This window comes from Gymnodraco acuticeps, unplaced genomic scaffold, assembly GCF_902827175.1.
Source record: "Gymnodraco acuticeps unplaced genomic scaffold, fGymAcu1.1, whole genome shotgun sequence".
NCBI classification, from domain to species: domain Eukaryota; kingdom Metazoa; phylum Chordata; class Actinopteri; order Perciformes; family Bathydraconidae; genus Gymnodraco; species Gymnodraco acuticeps.
This window is the reverse complement of record NW_022989819.1, coordinates 322,242-338,852: the sequence shown is the minus strand read 5'-3', so window position 1 is coordinate 338,852 and position 16,611 is coordinate 322,242. Positions and strand designations below refer to the sequence as shown.

The window sequence follows — 16,611 nt, the reverse complement described above, 5'->3', positions numbered from 1 at the left end:
TCATAACCAAATGTACTTCGGAGATTGTTATACATCACTGATATCATGAGCAGGTGGAGTAACAGCAACATAAACACATACGACTGTTAGTGGATCATGTGAGTATATCTAAGATCCACACCTATAGCAAATGTTATCAAAATAAATACATTAGCAGATATACAAATGGAACCATGGCCAGAATCCCTTTAATAAAAAAGCATTTTGTCTTGAGAATACCCTCTACAACTATTATTGTTAATGAATAATTTTGTGTATAAATTCATTTCAGAAATGTGTTAAGAGGCAAAATGTAGTCATCCAAACCCAAATTGAATTCACAAAATGTTCAATAGTAAAAAAGAGAAACAAGGTTTGTCATTTCGGCTTATAAAATGTCCAAAAATGGATAGATCATCAAAATCTCTTTTGTCACCCGTTACAGTTTTAGACGAGACCATCCTGATTGAGTTCAATTTAGGCCAACAGCGAAGTCTCTTGCTCGGAGAGAAATGGACATTTTCATTTCTACAGTTCAGTTTGGCAAACTTCTGATTAGGATGTGAAATGTATTCAACAGCTTGTCAGCTACCCATGTTACTTGAAACACATACTTGCTTTTAGAAAACATCGCAGACAACATATTTTAATCACAGAACTTTTATTTTTTTCAAAAGGGAGAAAAATCCACATTCTCAGGTGAAGAGTTGTGAGGAGGGAGGGGGGGTGGAGAAAAGGGGGACAATGTGATAAGCAGGTGCCATTAAATATAGCTGCTGGAGGTTATACAGACTGATCGATACGCTTTTTTCTACAGCACCGGCAAGAGATTTGACACAGATCTGCTTTAGTCAGGATTTCCGGAAAGAGTATATGAACAAGAAAAAAGGTTCAAAAAAGAGGGTGGGCTTCATACATAGTTTCTCTTTCAGATTATTTTTACTTTTGACCAGCAGCAATAGTTTTGAAGAAGAAATCATCAACATTTGGATTAAAAAAAAGATAAACCATGGCAAACGAACAGTTTGAGAGGGAGGGGGGGGCGGTGTTTAGGTAATTAAAATGAAAATCAAGTCGAACGGTTGCAGCCATCTTGTGACAGGAAGCTGGGATCTCATCATGGTGAATTCAGGAGACATCTGAAACACATCAAATGGATTGAAGCTGTAGTCAGACCCAATACAAATCTGATTATAATCATTTTACTCTCAACAATAAATGTATACTTTAGGGAGAAGGAAAGAGATGTTTAAGATACTCACAACTAGCAGTCCGGGCTCCGTATCTTCGCATGATCTGGTCTTGTGTGAATTTCACAAAAGATTCATATTGTTCTGAAAAGAGAAGATAAAAGGTGAGGGTTTGTGCTGTAGATTCAAAGTTCGCCCTCAAGTATTTTTTTGAATATCTTCTGCTACACTGCATCACCACTAACAGGAAATTGCCAAATCTCTTCTTTGTTTGCTTTTGATGTGGGTAATAGCAAAACTGTGCATCACATCAAACATCTGGTAAGGCTTCTGAGTCTCAGCTTTCTAAACGTCTGTTCAGTCTCCTCTTATTTGCAAAGATCCTATTCTGCATTTATATGAATACAGCCAAACTCACAATATAGTCATTTCTAGTCGACAAAGTTTTCCATTTCGCAGCTCGTGACAGACTCAACATAAATGCAAGCTTAATAACAACAGCTCTACAGTTTGAATGCCTTAACCAGTTAAGGCCGAAGGTCCCCCCAGTGGACCCCTCCCACAGTTTTTTTTCTCTCACATGTCTCAGGGCTTCTTAACATTTATGAAACTATTAATGTTTCATACCCTTTTAAAAGGTAAGAAACTCCGCTAACTGACAATAAGAACAATTGTTAGCAAAAAAAAACACAAGAGTAATACCAAGCCTTTGAATTAGCATTGAGCGAAAAAATGCTAACTAATGCTAACGCTTTTTTACACACAACACACGGTAGAAATGCCCTTATTACTATCTTAACTGCACAAACAAGATATACGATTTAAAGCTGAGACTCCACAGATTCCACACATGTAATGTCATCACTGTCCGACCTCGAATTCCTGGAGCTATCAGCCAGAAAAGAGAAAGTAAACAACATCCGGTTTCAAAAACATTACAATAATTACGTCTTACCTTTTTTGATTTGTGATCAAAAGTTGTGTTCAACGGAATAAAAACGCATCTCAAGGTTAATCCAATGTCTTTGTGTCACGTATAATTTTTTACTGATAATCAATCATGATATTTATGGCAATATACTCGGTATAAAGTATTGCCGTCCAGGCTTGCACTTTCAGATATGCTTCGTTTGCTACTCTATTACGTCCGCTATGGTAATGTTTACGTAGATTTGGGAACTGCCCATCGATTCTATTGGTTCTGAAGGTTAAGAAAAATGTGTAAATCACACGAATCGACCAATGGGTTCCAGAGATATGGTCCTGCGCAAATGATAAAGAATGCCAGCCAGCGTGCCAACATTACGCAGCCGACTTCATTTATTGTTTACAGCGTAAAGAAGCAGGTATTGCAGCAGGACCCAGAGCGCACGGAGCACAGAGCGGACAGCAGATAACGGAATTGCAGTTTTATTGCTTATAGATTATCAGAACATTTCAAAGGGGACACAGCCCCATTGGATATTAATCTATGGATTAACTACATCATCGTTTTAATGCCATTGAAGACCAGTTTAGACCAGACAACGAGGAAGGTAAGTCATTGTTAGCCTAGCGCCATTTATTTTGATGTACGTTTTTGTTGACAACGTCGCGAGTTTGTATCTTTCAGTGTTGGGCTGTTCAGGTGGGCACCGTTAGATTCTGTGTCTCCTTGCGATCATAAACAATGTGTTGGATGTGCAGCTAGGATAAGTAATAAGGGAGCGAGGAGTGATTTTCGGTGCTGTAATAGGTTAGCATTTTTCGCTCGGGGCTAATTCAGAGGCTCACTGTAAGAGTAGGCCTTTGTTTTATTTTATTTTATTTATTTTTTTATTTTTTTCACAACAGTTGTATTTGGATGGAACAAATACCTATAGTGATAATTCAAAGTAATAAAATGATTTTTACAGTGAAAAAGTTCAAATGGAACCGATGGTTCCCAAATTACCCAGAGGTGAGTCCGCTTAGACTTTATTTTTCTAAATCTCTCTAAAAAGGTCAAATTTCACTTGTTTTGCATCAATCTTGATACAGGGTACTTATTATATGTTATAGTTTGGATTCCTAAAGCTTTTAGTCTACTAACCCATCATGCAAGGGTGGTTTTCACTATAAGTAAAGGGTTTTTTTTAGGTGGACATTAGAATTTACATGTTTTTACTATGTTCCATCTGAATTTACTTTAAAATAAAAACATCTATATTGATTCTGACACTTCTACATCCAACTCACAGATGTAACCTTGCTTTGAGAAAAATAATTATTAATTTACCCCTTTTAGAAGTGAAGATATATCATTTGTTGTGTTAGTGGCATTTTCGAGCCTGAAACCTGAAAAACAGGCTCAGGGCTTAACTGGTTAAAGGTGGGGTAGGTAAGAATGGAGAAACCAGCTCGAGTGCGCTAGAATTTGAAAGTACACAACCGAAAAAAAATCTGCCTCTTCCTTCAGACTTCCTTAGAGCCCCTCTTCTAACACATACGAACGCGCACATGACCAATGAGGTCACCAGATAAGTTTGTGCACAGATGGAAGGCTGACGGGCAGGTAGGCCATCCAGTTATTTTAGCCGGGCCGGCTCAGATGATTGGTCGTGCTTTTTACAGCGTCACAGCTTCCACAGATGACATTTTTTAAATGTATTTATTGTCAAAGCATTTAATATATTCATTGCTATCGGGATGTTAAGAGCATTCCATGGAATATAACAAAAAGTGTTTCTGAAGTGAATTACCTACCCCACCTTTAATGTGTCACAGTAAAAGCTATAGGAAACAAGAGGATGGTCATTTAACCTCAGCCAACTGCCAAGCCGACATGTTGCAGTTTATAGACTCAACCTGTTAAGCCCCGAGTCTGTTTTTCAGGTCCAAGGCTCGAAAACGACATTCCCAGAACAAATGACCATAACTTCACTTCTAAAAAGGGGTAAATTAATAATATTTTTCCTCAAAGCAATAATAAACGTGTGAGTTGGATGTAGAAGAGTCAGAATCAATATATATATTGTTTATTTTAAAGTAAATTCAGATTGAACATAGTAAAAAAAAAATTACTTTTAGTGTCCGTCCAAAAAAAATTAATTACTTGTAGTGAAAACCATCCTTGAATTATGTCAGACTAAAAGCTTTAGGAATCCAAACTATAACATAATAAGTACCCTGTATCAAGATTGATGCAAAACAAGTTAAATTTGACCTTTTTAGAGAGATTTAGAAAAAGAAAAAAAACACTTCTGCGGTCATTTGGGTGCATTTTCCATATCTCTGGCCCCCCTCGGTCGATTTTGATGATTGACATCTCTTTTTAACCGTTAGAGCCAATGGAACAGAGGAGAAGTTCCTAAAATCCATCTAAACATTACCCATTGGTGAATGAGTGATGCGCAACCAGAATGCCCCGGAACCGGAAGCTGCGATACCATTAGCAGCTAATAGGAAATCTCCGTTTTTGACATAAAAATGGAACGATGGATTATCAGTAATCATTTCAAAGTGACAGACACATTGGATTAACCTTCAGCAGCGTTTTTATCGTTTTAATGCCATTGAACACGACTTTTGATCACAATAACAGCCAAGGTGAGACGATCTCCGTGAATGCTCCGTAAAGCTACGTGTTGTGATGTCTGTGTTTGCTTCCCCTGTCGCGAGTTGTGATCGCTCAGTGATGATACCAATACCTATGAATCTGTGGAATCTCAGCTTTAATCTCTGATATCTTGTATGTGCAGTTACGATAAGTAATAAGGGTATTTTTACCTTGAGTTCTGTGCTAAGTGCGTTAGAATTTTTTCGCTCAGGGCTCATTTAGACGCTTCTTGACAGACTTGTGTTTTGTTTCGGTAAAATGGTTTGTATTGTCAGTTAGCTGAGTTTCTTTCCGTTAATCTGGTATGACACATTAATAGGTTTTTAAATATTAAGAAGCCCTGAGACAGGGGGTGTTTCTCAATGTCGAGTACGCTTGCTTGATAGCACATGTCTTCCGAGTCCTTCGGAAAAAACGAAGAGTGGAACAGGCGAGCAAGTGTGCGTCATATGAGAGGCCCCGCCTTACATTTTCCGCCACAGATTTGGGGAAATTGGTCCGTGCGCAAAGCATTGTGGGGATTTTAAAACCGCGGAGTCTACACATGTGCAACCTCGACATTTCTCGCTACGAAGTACGCCGGGCTCGGTAGAATTCCAAGTATGCTGGACATTGGAACAGTCATTCGGCGGGACTCGATGACGTAGTATGCTTGAAATAGTGGCTCTGGAGCAGCTTTACTCGACATTGAGAAACACCCACAGTTTTGTGAAAAAACTACCCGCAGGACCCGGATTAGGGTCCTCGGGCTTAACAGGTTAAAAAAAGAAGAAGCTCCGTTTATGGCTAAATTCATGTTAACTTAGAAGGGAAGGATCGCAGGTTAGCTTTGGCTGCAAAACAAAATGCTACAGACTTTATTGCCTCTTATTTACTGCCAATGCATCCTAAATAAACTGTTTGATGGAACCATTGATGCCAGCACTGCTGAAGTTATCAGTTATGATAAATATACTCATACGGGAAGGAGAGGATGTTTCTCATAACACAATGACACTCAGTGTAAGTTACTGGGGTAACAAATAATTGTGTTATAGTTCAGATAGTTTTTTTTCTTATTTTATAAAGATACATTTTCATTACCTGCGAGTTTTGTGTTAAGGATCTGTTCGTACTCCTCCCGGATCTTCTCCTCGTGGTCTTTAAGCAGTCTCTCACACAGGTAGCTCACCTGCTTCAGCGTAAACGAGGGCTGGTCCTTCCTTGAGGCACCTGAGAAACACAGAATCAGATCTGTTAAAAAAAGGCTGAATCACTCGCATCTCCGGCGCGGCAATAAGTCACAGAGACAGAAATGTACTCTCTCCCGAAATAGATGCTCAGCCAGCTGCAAATTTAGAGCTTCGCTTTCAGTCATCCTTCACCTCTGCCAGTCGACAGGGTCATGCAGCACTAATGTGGGCCCTTTCTCTCCCCAAAGTCTCTGTCACAGTGCAACTGGAGCCAGCTTTAGCTAGGTGATCCTTTACCCAGTGGTCTTTGAGGTCTGCTGTGAGCCCTTTTAGACTTAACCGTTTGTAAATCAAAGACGAGGATGGCAGAGCAAGGATGAAGGTTTAATGGCCGTCTCAGAGACAGAAAGAGGCCGGGTTAGTAACAGTGCAGTCAGTGTGATCTATGAGACCGTTCTGCAGAGCGGGGGGAAAGAACGCAAGAGCCCAAAGCCCTGAGGCTCAGATTACATCTTGCAACACAAACTGCCAAAGTGTGCTAAAGGCATAAATCTGCACCACTGCTGCTGCAGCACAAATGTGTTTTCAGAGGAGTAAAAGGAAAAATCGATATAAATGTGAAGGATCCAATATGTTGCTTTTTTTCTTTATGACGTGCACATGTCAACTAAGGATGAGCTTAAACAAACAGTTGATCTGCAACAGTAAACACAAATGTCAGGAGACAGTGTAGCCATTTATGTATTGACTGATGCATATTTTTGGTAAATAAATGGATTGTAAAAAAAAGCTATACAGTGATACCTACAGGAACTGCCATTTTGAAAAAAATCTGTTTCAACCACCAATCATTTAATTAAAAATAACTTTTTCTCAGTTCACTCTTTGTTAAGTGAGAGTTTTACCCCGATGACATCTGTTTTTTTTTAACAGGTTTGCAAGGAAAATGTTGCATCTCTTTATTTTGCTCTTCAAATAACATAATATTAAAGTTATTCAATCACTTTTTAAACTTTCCATCATTTTAATTTGTTATCCTTTTAGATATGATAAAGCATGAATATAGTATTCATTTCAACAGGATATGAACAAACTCAGATGAGTGAGACATCCCCATTCCAGGAGTGGGTTGGATTTAGCACAAACAACTAGGGCTGCTCGATTATGGCAAAAATCATAATCTCCATTATTTGGGTCAAAAATTGATATCACGATTTTTAAAAAAGGATTACCATTTACTTTGAAAACATCCATTTATTGAAAAGAAAATGTTGAACAGTATGTTTTTAACAGTTGATTACCCTGAACTTTGAGTATAAATCAACTGAAAAACCCCAAAGAAAAGAACAGTTTTATTTCGATTATGTTGTTTTCATAATCGCTGCAAGCCAAAAATCGTAATTGCGATTAAAATGCGATTAATTGAGCAGCCCTACAAACAACTATAAATCTTTCACAAACTCACATCTGGAATCACAATCCCTCTGCCCTTGTGCTTGTATTGATGAGCAGCCATAGCCTGCCTCTTGAGATTTGAGTTGTTCATGCAGCCAAGGATCTTTTGGCAGGCCTTGCAGAATGAATGACCTCATCATTCGTAACTGTTACAAAGATTAGGCTCATAAAGGCTGTTTTTCTGTCTCTTTTTTTGATGGTGTTGTCTGAGTTGGCTGATACTTCTTGCTAACCAGAACAAAAAAAAGCAAACATGTTATTTAAATCACCCGAGTGGCAAAAAGTTCTTACTTGCATAAGAACAATATCCTTCCACATCTCTCAAAAAACCTGAACTGGTCTACACATCTACTAAAATGTTAGGCACTCTGTAGCAAGAGAGGACTTTCTAGAATTGGACCACGATAAATAAACATGCTATGCGCCCTTGAAACACTTTATTATTTCTTTTGTAATATTTTCAAAACATTCTTTTTAGTTTTACAGCTTGATGAAACCTTTTTATTTGACATCAGCCATTATAGATAATAAGGCCATCTGAGTGTGTGTGCTACTGCTTGTGGTTTGTTTTTAACTGTGCAATACAGTTAATTATTCAAAATGTTAGTTCCTTATTTTTATACTGAAACTTGCACTACTGTTCAAAAATAAATAACAACAAACCTGGAATTATGCACCTGGGACTTTTTTGTGTGCTTTTTCTTGTTGTACCGAACCCGTACCGAACCGTGACCCCCAAACCGAGGTACGTGCCGAACCGTGAATTCTGTGAACCGTTACACCCCTAGTGTCGGGCCAACAGTAAACGGTCCTACCTGGTGGGGAGCTGGGAGCGTTGAGGGAGGAGCTGGGGCTGGGGGCATCAGTGGAGCTGCAGGCCTCCGTCTGGTTGAAGGCCCCTTCCAGCTGCCGCCGCCTCTGGATCCGGCTGTACTCGTGACGGAGGTTCTGGAAGATCTGCTCTGTAGCGGGCAAAGAAAAACAAGGACACAAACGGTTTAAACTAGGACAGAGGACACCCAAACAATTGGGGTGGCACACATGAATCAACCCTGTGGCAGTAATGCAGTGCTCCCAATGGGCTGCCAAGGCAAACGCAGTCACAACTTCCTTAAATTAGCTGCTGAAAAAAAAACTCTTAAAAAGGGGGGGGGGGGGGGGTTTATATGTATGAGTGTGCTTGTGAGTTAAAAGTACAAAAAACAGCACCAACAGTATTTGTTATAGTTAAAAATGATTACAAAAGATCCCAGTTGTGGGTTATCCGTTGATGTTTTTATTTAGGAGTTAATTTTATCAAGTTAAGCTGCTGCTAACATCTCTTGTCTCATATAGCATTATACTTGCATGCCAACTAGTATAAATATGTTCTTATTCCTTTAAGTGTCCTAACTAATCAACACTAGTTCAATCTTTGTTGTAATCATTAGTTTAGTCTTTAATGTGTTGCATTTAAATACTAGGCCTACCACAGACACATTCATAAAATGTTGAATGTATTGCTACATTAATAAGGACTATTGCGGGGAAGGCTTAATAAATCACGGTTCTCTTAAGATGAACTACAGCTCTGCTCAAAGTCTGTACAATCGCTAACGTAACGTTCCAAAAAACAGGAAGTAGAGACATGGCCGACTGACATTGATGACATACCTACTTCACTACAGCTGTGGCAAACACACACAAAAAACAGAGCTGACTAAAAGACACACCACCTGATCCTGTGACTATCACTTTCAATTCTCTTCCAAAACCGTTTCATGTTGTTGGCAGCATGTTAAGCTACAGCGGGTGAGAAAGACTTACGTTAGGCTGCGACAAATCACTGTTTTTAGGCTGTAATAAAGAAAGCCTTGCATTCTTCTGAGGCCCGCTTTAGTGGTTAAATAGATGCTTGAGGTTTGGGTGAATACAAAATAAACGGATTTGTGTGGAAAGATCTGTGGGTTACAAGACTGCAATGCAGACTATGGTAAATAGGATATTACTTGCCTCTCTACACACCTAACCTGATTACCAGCGCTTCATGCCTAACTGAAAGGTGTTAAGTTCAGCTATGAAGGCCAACTGAATAGGTGCAGCCCTGAAAAAGCATGCAAGTTCATGTGATAATATAGACCAATTCCCTTTATCCTGTAAATAAAGTACTTAAAGGGTATGTAAGTTTGAGAAACCGGCTCGAGATCGCTAGAATTTGAAAATACACGACCGGAGAAAATCTGCCACTTCCTTACAGAGCCCCTCCTCCAACACACACGAACGTGCACATGACCAATGAGGGCACCAGATAAGTTTGTGCACAGATGGAAGGCTGACGGGCAGGTAGGCCATCCAGCTACTTTAGCCGGCCCGGCTCAAATGATTGGTCGTGCTTTTTACAGTACTACGGCTTCCACGGATGACGTTTTTTTATGGATTTTCTGTCAAAGCACTTCAGATATTCATTGCTATCGGGATGTTAAGAGCATTCCATGGAATATAACAAAAAGAGTATCTCTTGTTAACCGAATATTTTCCGTCTATGATTTTTTTTTTAACAATGACGGACAAATCTGAAAGCAGTCCGTCATTTTGACAGATTAGAACAAACTCGGAACAGCGCCAAAGTTCCCCCGCAGCGAGGCTCCAGTGTTATGCATGCCCTCCAAAAAGGAAATCATACCGTTTCCAAACCTAACTGTGCCGTACAAATCATTGAAATGTCTGTGAGTTTTGGCTTTACGCTGTGCACGCTCCCGCGAGGTGCAGCAACCATGCATAACACGGCACATGTGAATTGTCCCTCCCCCCGTTGACAGTTCACGAGCATGCTCTCCCCCAAATGTAAAAGTACAAATGAATGAGTCTGTGGGCAGTGAAAGAGGCCCTCTGAAAGGTGTGTTGCTACCATCACATGTTTTAATTGAAAACCTGCTGGTGCTTCAAAGAAAGCTCCAACATCCAAGATGTGTGGCTGTCATTCACAGTTTACATGATGTTATTGTACCAACATTAAGCATGTATAGTTGGCATGTAAATGTGGTTGTTAATTGCATTACAAAACATGTAAGGTAAATGCAATTAGTCATTTAGATTTCTACTTAATACAAAACACGTATAGAGTGGACGTTTAGAATATCAAAATAAACAAGTAATCCTGTTTAAGTCCTTTATTGTCTCAAATATGGATCCCTAAGAATGATGCTTATGCTGCAGCTGCTGTGACAGCTTCAACATGGTCACAGCCAGCACACACAGGTCTAATTATAAGGTTAAAGTTCAAAAAAGAAAAACACCACGGCCTCAAATAGAGCTGATAACCAAATGTAGAGGAGGAACTTTATCTTATTGGGTTTATACAGTGGGGAAGTCTTCATACGTGTTGTGCCTCTATCTGGGGAACCATGCCTCATTTATCTTGGGTGGGGAGAGGGCTGGAAGCCATGTAGCTGCTTCCGGCTGTTTGGATGGTGAAGAGAGCAGGATCTTTTCTACAGGGCCAGTTTAAGAAAGCCATGTTATGCGGCCGTGCACTTTTGAACTGCTGCCTTCGCAGAGATGCAGCCACCCCCCACTCGCGTTATGTGGCCTCTGAAACCTCCCATTAACAATACAGGACCCTAATCTGACAGGCTGTTTGTTTAGCTACCACAGGGCTTTTCAGTGGTAATAAAGCCGTCACTGCAGGGAGAACAACATTATTCCCAAAACACAAAGGAGGAGTAACAAGAACTGAAACAATAAGAAGATTGACAGGAAACTGAACAATTTCAAATAAATACATTTACATCATTTTTTGAGTATTAATACAGCCAATTGCTATTATTCTTTATCTTTGGGTTATTGAATGCAACCATGGCAAAGCAAAACAAGACTCAGGAGAATTGTGTTTCTGACTATATACAGACTCAACAATGAATTGAAAAGTAACCAACAGAAACAAATGTTGACGCTAGGGCTGCACGATTTGGGGAAATAATCTAATTGCGATTTTTTTCTGACAGATATTGCGATTTGCGATATTTGTTTTTAAGCGACCCAACAGAAGTTTATTGTAAAATGCGGCCATATCTCCGGCTAGGAAGGTCGTATCAACGTGCTCCCGTCTCTAGCACCCCCGCAGCCCGAGCTACGAGTGAAAGAACTAAACTTACATGACACTTCCGTTGGGTTGCTTTAAAGTCAAGCTTCAGTTTAAGATTCACCCTGTAATAGAAACACGTGATGGAGCATTACTAACCTGACTCTAGGAGAGCTCCATTGGAAGCCATTTGGAAAAGTATTTCAAAAATACTTGGCAGGTGATTGGATCAATCTGCCTATCACCTTCTATCATGGGCCACTTCTGATTGGTTAACAATGACTGGTACATGTGGAGCACAGCACTTCTGATTGGTGTGGATGACTGACACACAAGAACACATTTTATTTATTTTGTAAACTAAAAAAATGTGCAGGCTTTGCGATTTGATAATTGCATCATTTGAAATTGCTATTTAAAATCGATTAAACGTTCAGCCCTAGTTGACGCTATTGATACTTTGATAACAATGTATTCTACAAATGATTGTATTGAATACCTGGCTAATACAATAAATGTATTTTTCATCCCAAAATACTATAAATGTATTTTCCATCCCAAAATACTATAAATGTATTTTCCATCCCAAAATACTATAGTTCTTTAGGTTGTCAGTTTCCCCAAATGGATTAAGCCCAATGAAACAGATCTGGAATACTAAGGGACATTTTGTACGTGCACACAACACAGGCAGTTTGTCTTGTTTATTTTTGGCAGGGTTGCACATCTGTTTAACTCCGCTTACCAATGTCCTGTGGGAAACCCCACGTTTAAACAAGGACCGTATGGGCAGCGGGAGATAAATAAAACCAAAACTGGTTCTATACTTCCGTATAATTTTCTCATGTTGTATTTATTTGTATGGAACTACAGACAAGGGCTACTCTACGTCAACAATGAGGGATTAACCTGTGCAGGACATGAATGGTTCTACTTAGATAGCATTACTCCTGGCTACATCTGACTGACAAGTGAAACCCTTTCCTGCTGCATGTCACTTCCAGCTATGCCAACTACCAGTAGCTCAACTGTGGGCGTCGCTTGGCAACAATGACCCCTGCCACAACCAGGCAAAGCAATCAATCACAGAGACTTCCGGGAGCCAGGCGAACACAGTGGAGAAAGCCTCGGCTAAAAGGCTTAGGCTCAGTCCAAACAGTGAATACAACAGAAGATCGGCCAGATAGAATGGACATAGCGGTGGGAGAGAGAAAACAAAGCTGACTCATTTCATTTCACCCTCCACTGCTAAAGAATTGGGGGGGAGGTGGGTTTCGAATAACTGCCAGGAAGTAACTTGATGTATTATGGGTCAGTTGAAGTTGCCCTTCTGCTGGGAAGAATTGAAGAGTGACCCGGTTTCCAAACAGTATAAATGCGAAATGACGCTAACAAAAGACTATCAAAATGTTTAGGTTGAGTGCAGGATACATGACCAGTCTTGCAGGTTGAAGGTTTCAAGATGGAACTGTGACCTACACATTTTTTTCTAGTCAACCAGTCCAGCTTTTTAGATAACATCCTTTCCCATAAACACACCAGCCCCATCTGTCATCTGGGGGGAATGTTACCAAAGCACAAGCCCAGACTAGCAACACAAGAAGGAGGCAGTAGAGAATGTAGTGAATGGTCCTATCTACATTATGAAATAATTACCTGAAGATATCTTGGCAGTCAGATCCCCGTCTTACCTGCACACACAGCATTTCTCACCACAGGCAAACCTGACTAGCCGGAAAGCATGTGAGGGTAGAGACGGGGGGGAGGGATGACAGCTGACCTTTCGCTAAATACAAAACGGCTTTCAGTTGGCAAACCACAGCAGTAAGGCAGGCTGGTGGCACCAGTCCCACGAGGGGCCTCTTTCTGGGTGAAGGTGAGTATGATACTTGGTATCTGGACCTCACATCTGCAGCAGAAAAATCTACATTACTTTAGCCTTGCAGCTGATGTGCCGTTTTCAGTTACGCAGACAAACTCTGAAACAAACTCCCAAAGGCTTGTTGGATTCTAAAAGTGCAGGCCAAATTGGCAACGACAGAACAGACGACCTGGAAAATAATGATTCATATTCATTTTATACTAATAATCATGGCTCCACTATGAATACCACCCTGTAAGGCACATGTGTCAAACTCAAGGCCCGGGGGCCAAATCAGGCCCTTGGTGGATTTTATTTCAGCCCGCAGGACAATTTGTAATTACTATTAGATCTGGCCCGCCAGTATATTGCACGCACACCTTTTCACTCAATCCTGAGGGTTTCCTCAGCTCAGAGCCTGACCCTAAACATTGATGAACTTGCACTCAAGATGAGATGCCAAGTATCTGGCTTGAACTAGCAGCACACTGAGTTTAAATGGATGTTTCCTTCTGCACTTTGTTTCTTGAGACAACAGGGCATGTTTGTTTTTTTCTTTGAGGGAAATAGTTTTGTTAAGCTGTTGTTGGCCTGTGGAAAAATGTAATCATAACAAATGACTCCGGAAAAGCTGCAGATAGAGCCATAAGAAATGAATGCAACTGATTATTTAATGTTGTTTTTATAGGCAATAATTTAAGCTTTGTTAGTTCCAGGTTTAATATGGGCAATAAGTTAACGTCAATACGTTTTGCAATAAACATTGAACCAGTCCGGCCCTCGACTAGTGCCGATTTTTTTATTTTGGCCCACTGTGTATTTGAGTTTGACACCCCTGCTGTAAGGGAACCACAAATCCCTGTTATTTGTGGTTCTCTTACAGCATTGGTGTCAAACTCAAATAATAATAAACTCATTAATAATGTGTCTTCACAATCATGCATCTGCCTTCTCAGAAAATAAACATCTCTCAAATGATCAATATAAATATTGTTCTACCCAGTATGAGAATCACACATCTCACCAGAGGCTAAAATAAATGAATTGCACAGGAAGCCAGCTGAGACATAATCTCCATCAACACCTACATCTGTGCATGTGTTAATGCTCTCAGCAAACCTTCCCTGGCTTTTTTTATGAGCGATGTGTGCAACGATCTCGAGGGTCATCTTGCAATGATGTGCACCATGAAGCACATATGTTCTTATGGTGCAAAAACAGTAACAGACCATGATTTGGTCAACGTCTTGATAAATGACGCAGCAGGCACACAACTGGGGCAGTGAAGTCTCACGTTAATGTACTGTTTTAAATCATCTTTTTTCAAAGTCGTGTTTCAGGTAACGTGTTATTCACCTCTGTAGTTGAATTGTACATAAAAAATGGAAACCTATGTCTTTGTCTTGGGAATTTGTAATCAATTGAAGCACATAATGACAATCTAAGAGTTAACAGCATGAATTAGCAAACCGTCTCCATCTTGTCCTTACCCATTTAACAGCAGTGAAGTGATCAAATACAATCAAGGACATCCAGCAATTGCTTATGAAAAAAATGCAATGAGGATAAGGATTGGGCCTCACTGCTATCAAACTGCCCGATGTGAGTGACTGGCACATTCAATAAGCCTCCCTGGATCGCAGTAGACACATCTCGTAATTAAGTTGTGTGCCCCGCACCCGTCCAACGCTCACAGCAGAGCTTTTCAAGTCAAAAGGGAGAGTAGACGACAGACATAAAGGAAATGAACAATGCCTTCCAGGCCTGGAGAGGGACAGACATGGTTCTGGTGCATAATGGAAACCCCCACTTCAATGTAAGACAATTGTGGCACTAAAGCTAAGAAACATTACCCAGGCAGCTTCTAATTAGCAACCTGCCATGATGTGCCTGCTGCTGTGATGCCATTTGTCTTCTCAGGAGAGCCAGCAGACTAGATTCTCACCCATGTGCCAAGTACAAGCATGATCTTTTGTTTAAAGCCCACCAGTTTTCAAATAATTGCATAATTGAATACGTTAATAGCCACAATAGAACATACAATAGATGCATATTGTACAGAGAGAGCTGAAAATGGCTTTTATTTAGCTGTATCCTATTTCCCATATGCTAGAAATAGTATTTGATTTAGCTATGCAGAGAACTTAGAAGCTAATAGGTTAATGGGCTACTCAATATTAGCTTATGTAAGCTAATTCCGTTAACTATGCAACAATATAATCAGATGAAGAGATGCCCGCGAAATGATATAGAGCTGACTCTACGTTTGTACATATAGTGATTTATTATGATTTGTAAAATGATCTGTGTCGGTAACATAGCGACGATGTTCCCCTTCCTGGCGTTAGCTTTAGCTAAGCTAACCTTTTAGCCTCCAACCCCCATTCTGATTCTCTCAACTAGCTAGCTATCCATTCCACTCCACCCAAACCCCCTCCCCCATGACACCCACCCTGAAAAGCAGGAAAAACGTCAAATCAGGTTTAATTGTTTACCTGGAGTGAGCCTGTGTTCGCCTCCCATGGTCGGAGGCGACATCGAATGCGATGGGCTGTCGACTGGGGGACGGAGGTTGCATCTTTGCGGGGACGGAGTGCCAGCAGTCCCCGGTAGTGGATTGCACCTTCTCCGCTTGGGAGACTGGGGACTGAGGAGGGCCTCAAACTCCATCGACCTCTTTAACGTTGCTCCACAAGCCATGTTTGCTAAAGTAAACTGGAAATATAAGCTGGAGAAAAACGACCCGCAAAAACTGGGGTTTAACGGTCGTTGTTAGTACGTTAAACGTTGCTCTTATTTCTCGAACCTTTCTTCCTCTCCACAACAACGGATTTTCTTCTCTGAGAAGAAGTAAGCCAACTGCCGAGCCTGCCTGCTGAAATTGTAAAACGTCACAATGGCAGACCGTACCATTAGTGGAAAGAGGGGGGTTCTTAAGTATTTACACATTATTATATTGAATATTTCACTGGTTTAAATTGTAGGTTTTATTCAAACGTACTTCTTAAGGCTGTATATAATATAATATTGAAATTAACTGTGATTATGTTTTCATTATTTTCCTTGTTTATGTTACGATCTCTGACGCCCAACCCTTGTGTTGTTGTTAATTGCTTTCCGTTGAACTCAAACTGAAGGTTCACGAGACGTCTGGCGGTGGCGGTCAGGTAAATCAGGTAGATTTCATATGAACTCCAAAGTAATGTTATACTCCTTCAACTGAAAGCAGATTTTATTTATTTTTATTTTGCGGTCTATCAACAACTACCAGACTTTCATTTTGTATTCATGCCAATTTAAAACAACGATTTCTCATT

The 16,611-nt window shown here is 40.3% G+C and overlaps 1 protein-coding gene across 1 annotated transcript; it reads right to left on the bottom strand.

Annotated features, from left to right (window-relative positions):
* Window positions 1-623: 623 nt before the first annotated feature.
* On the bottom strand, window positions 624-16,151 carry akirin1 (akirin 1). The gene is made up of 5 exons (XM_034233162.1): window positions 15,790-16,151; window positions 8,189-8,335; window positions 5,830-5,958; window positions 1,242-1,313; window positions 624-1,118 (listed from the first exon to the last, which is right to left on the bottom strand). Exons 1-5 carry the CDS (start codon window positions 15,992-15,994, stop codon window positions 1,108-1,110), a joined length of 564 nt encoding a protein of 187 aa, XP_034089053.1. The 5' UTR covers window positions 15,995-16,151; the 3' UTR covers window positions 624-1,107.
* Between the last annotated feature and the right edge of the window lie 460 nt (window positions 16,152-16,611).

Bases quoted from the DNA above. Each gene is read 5' to 3' on its own strand.
- akirin1 (XM_034233162.1), bottom strand. From the start codon at position 15,994: ATGGCTTGTGGAGCAACGTTAAAGAGGTCGATGGAGTTTGAGGCCCTC. The intron at 8,336-15,789 runs GTAAACAATTAA...TGCCCGCTACAG, and splicing joins CGAACACAGGCTCACTCCAG to AGCAGATCTTCCAGAACCTC. The intron at 1,314-5,829 runs GTAATGAAAATG...TTCTCTTTTCAG, and splicing joins CCTTAACACAAAACTCGCAG to AACAATATGAATCTTTTGTG.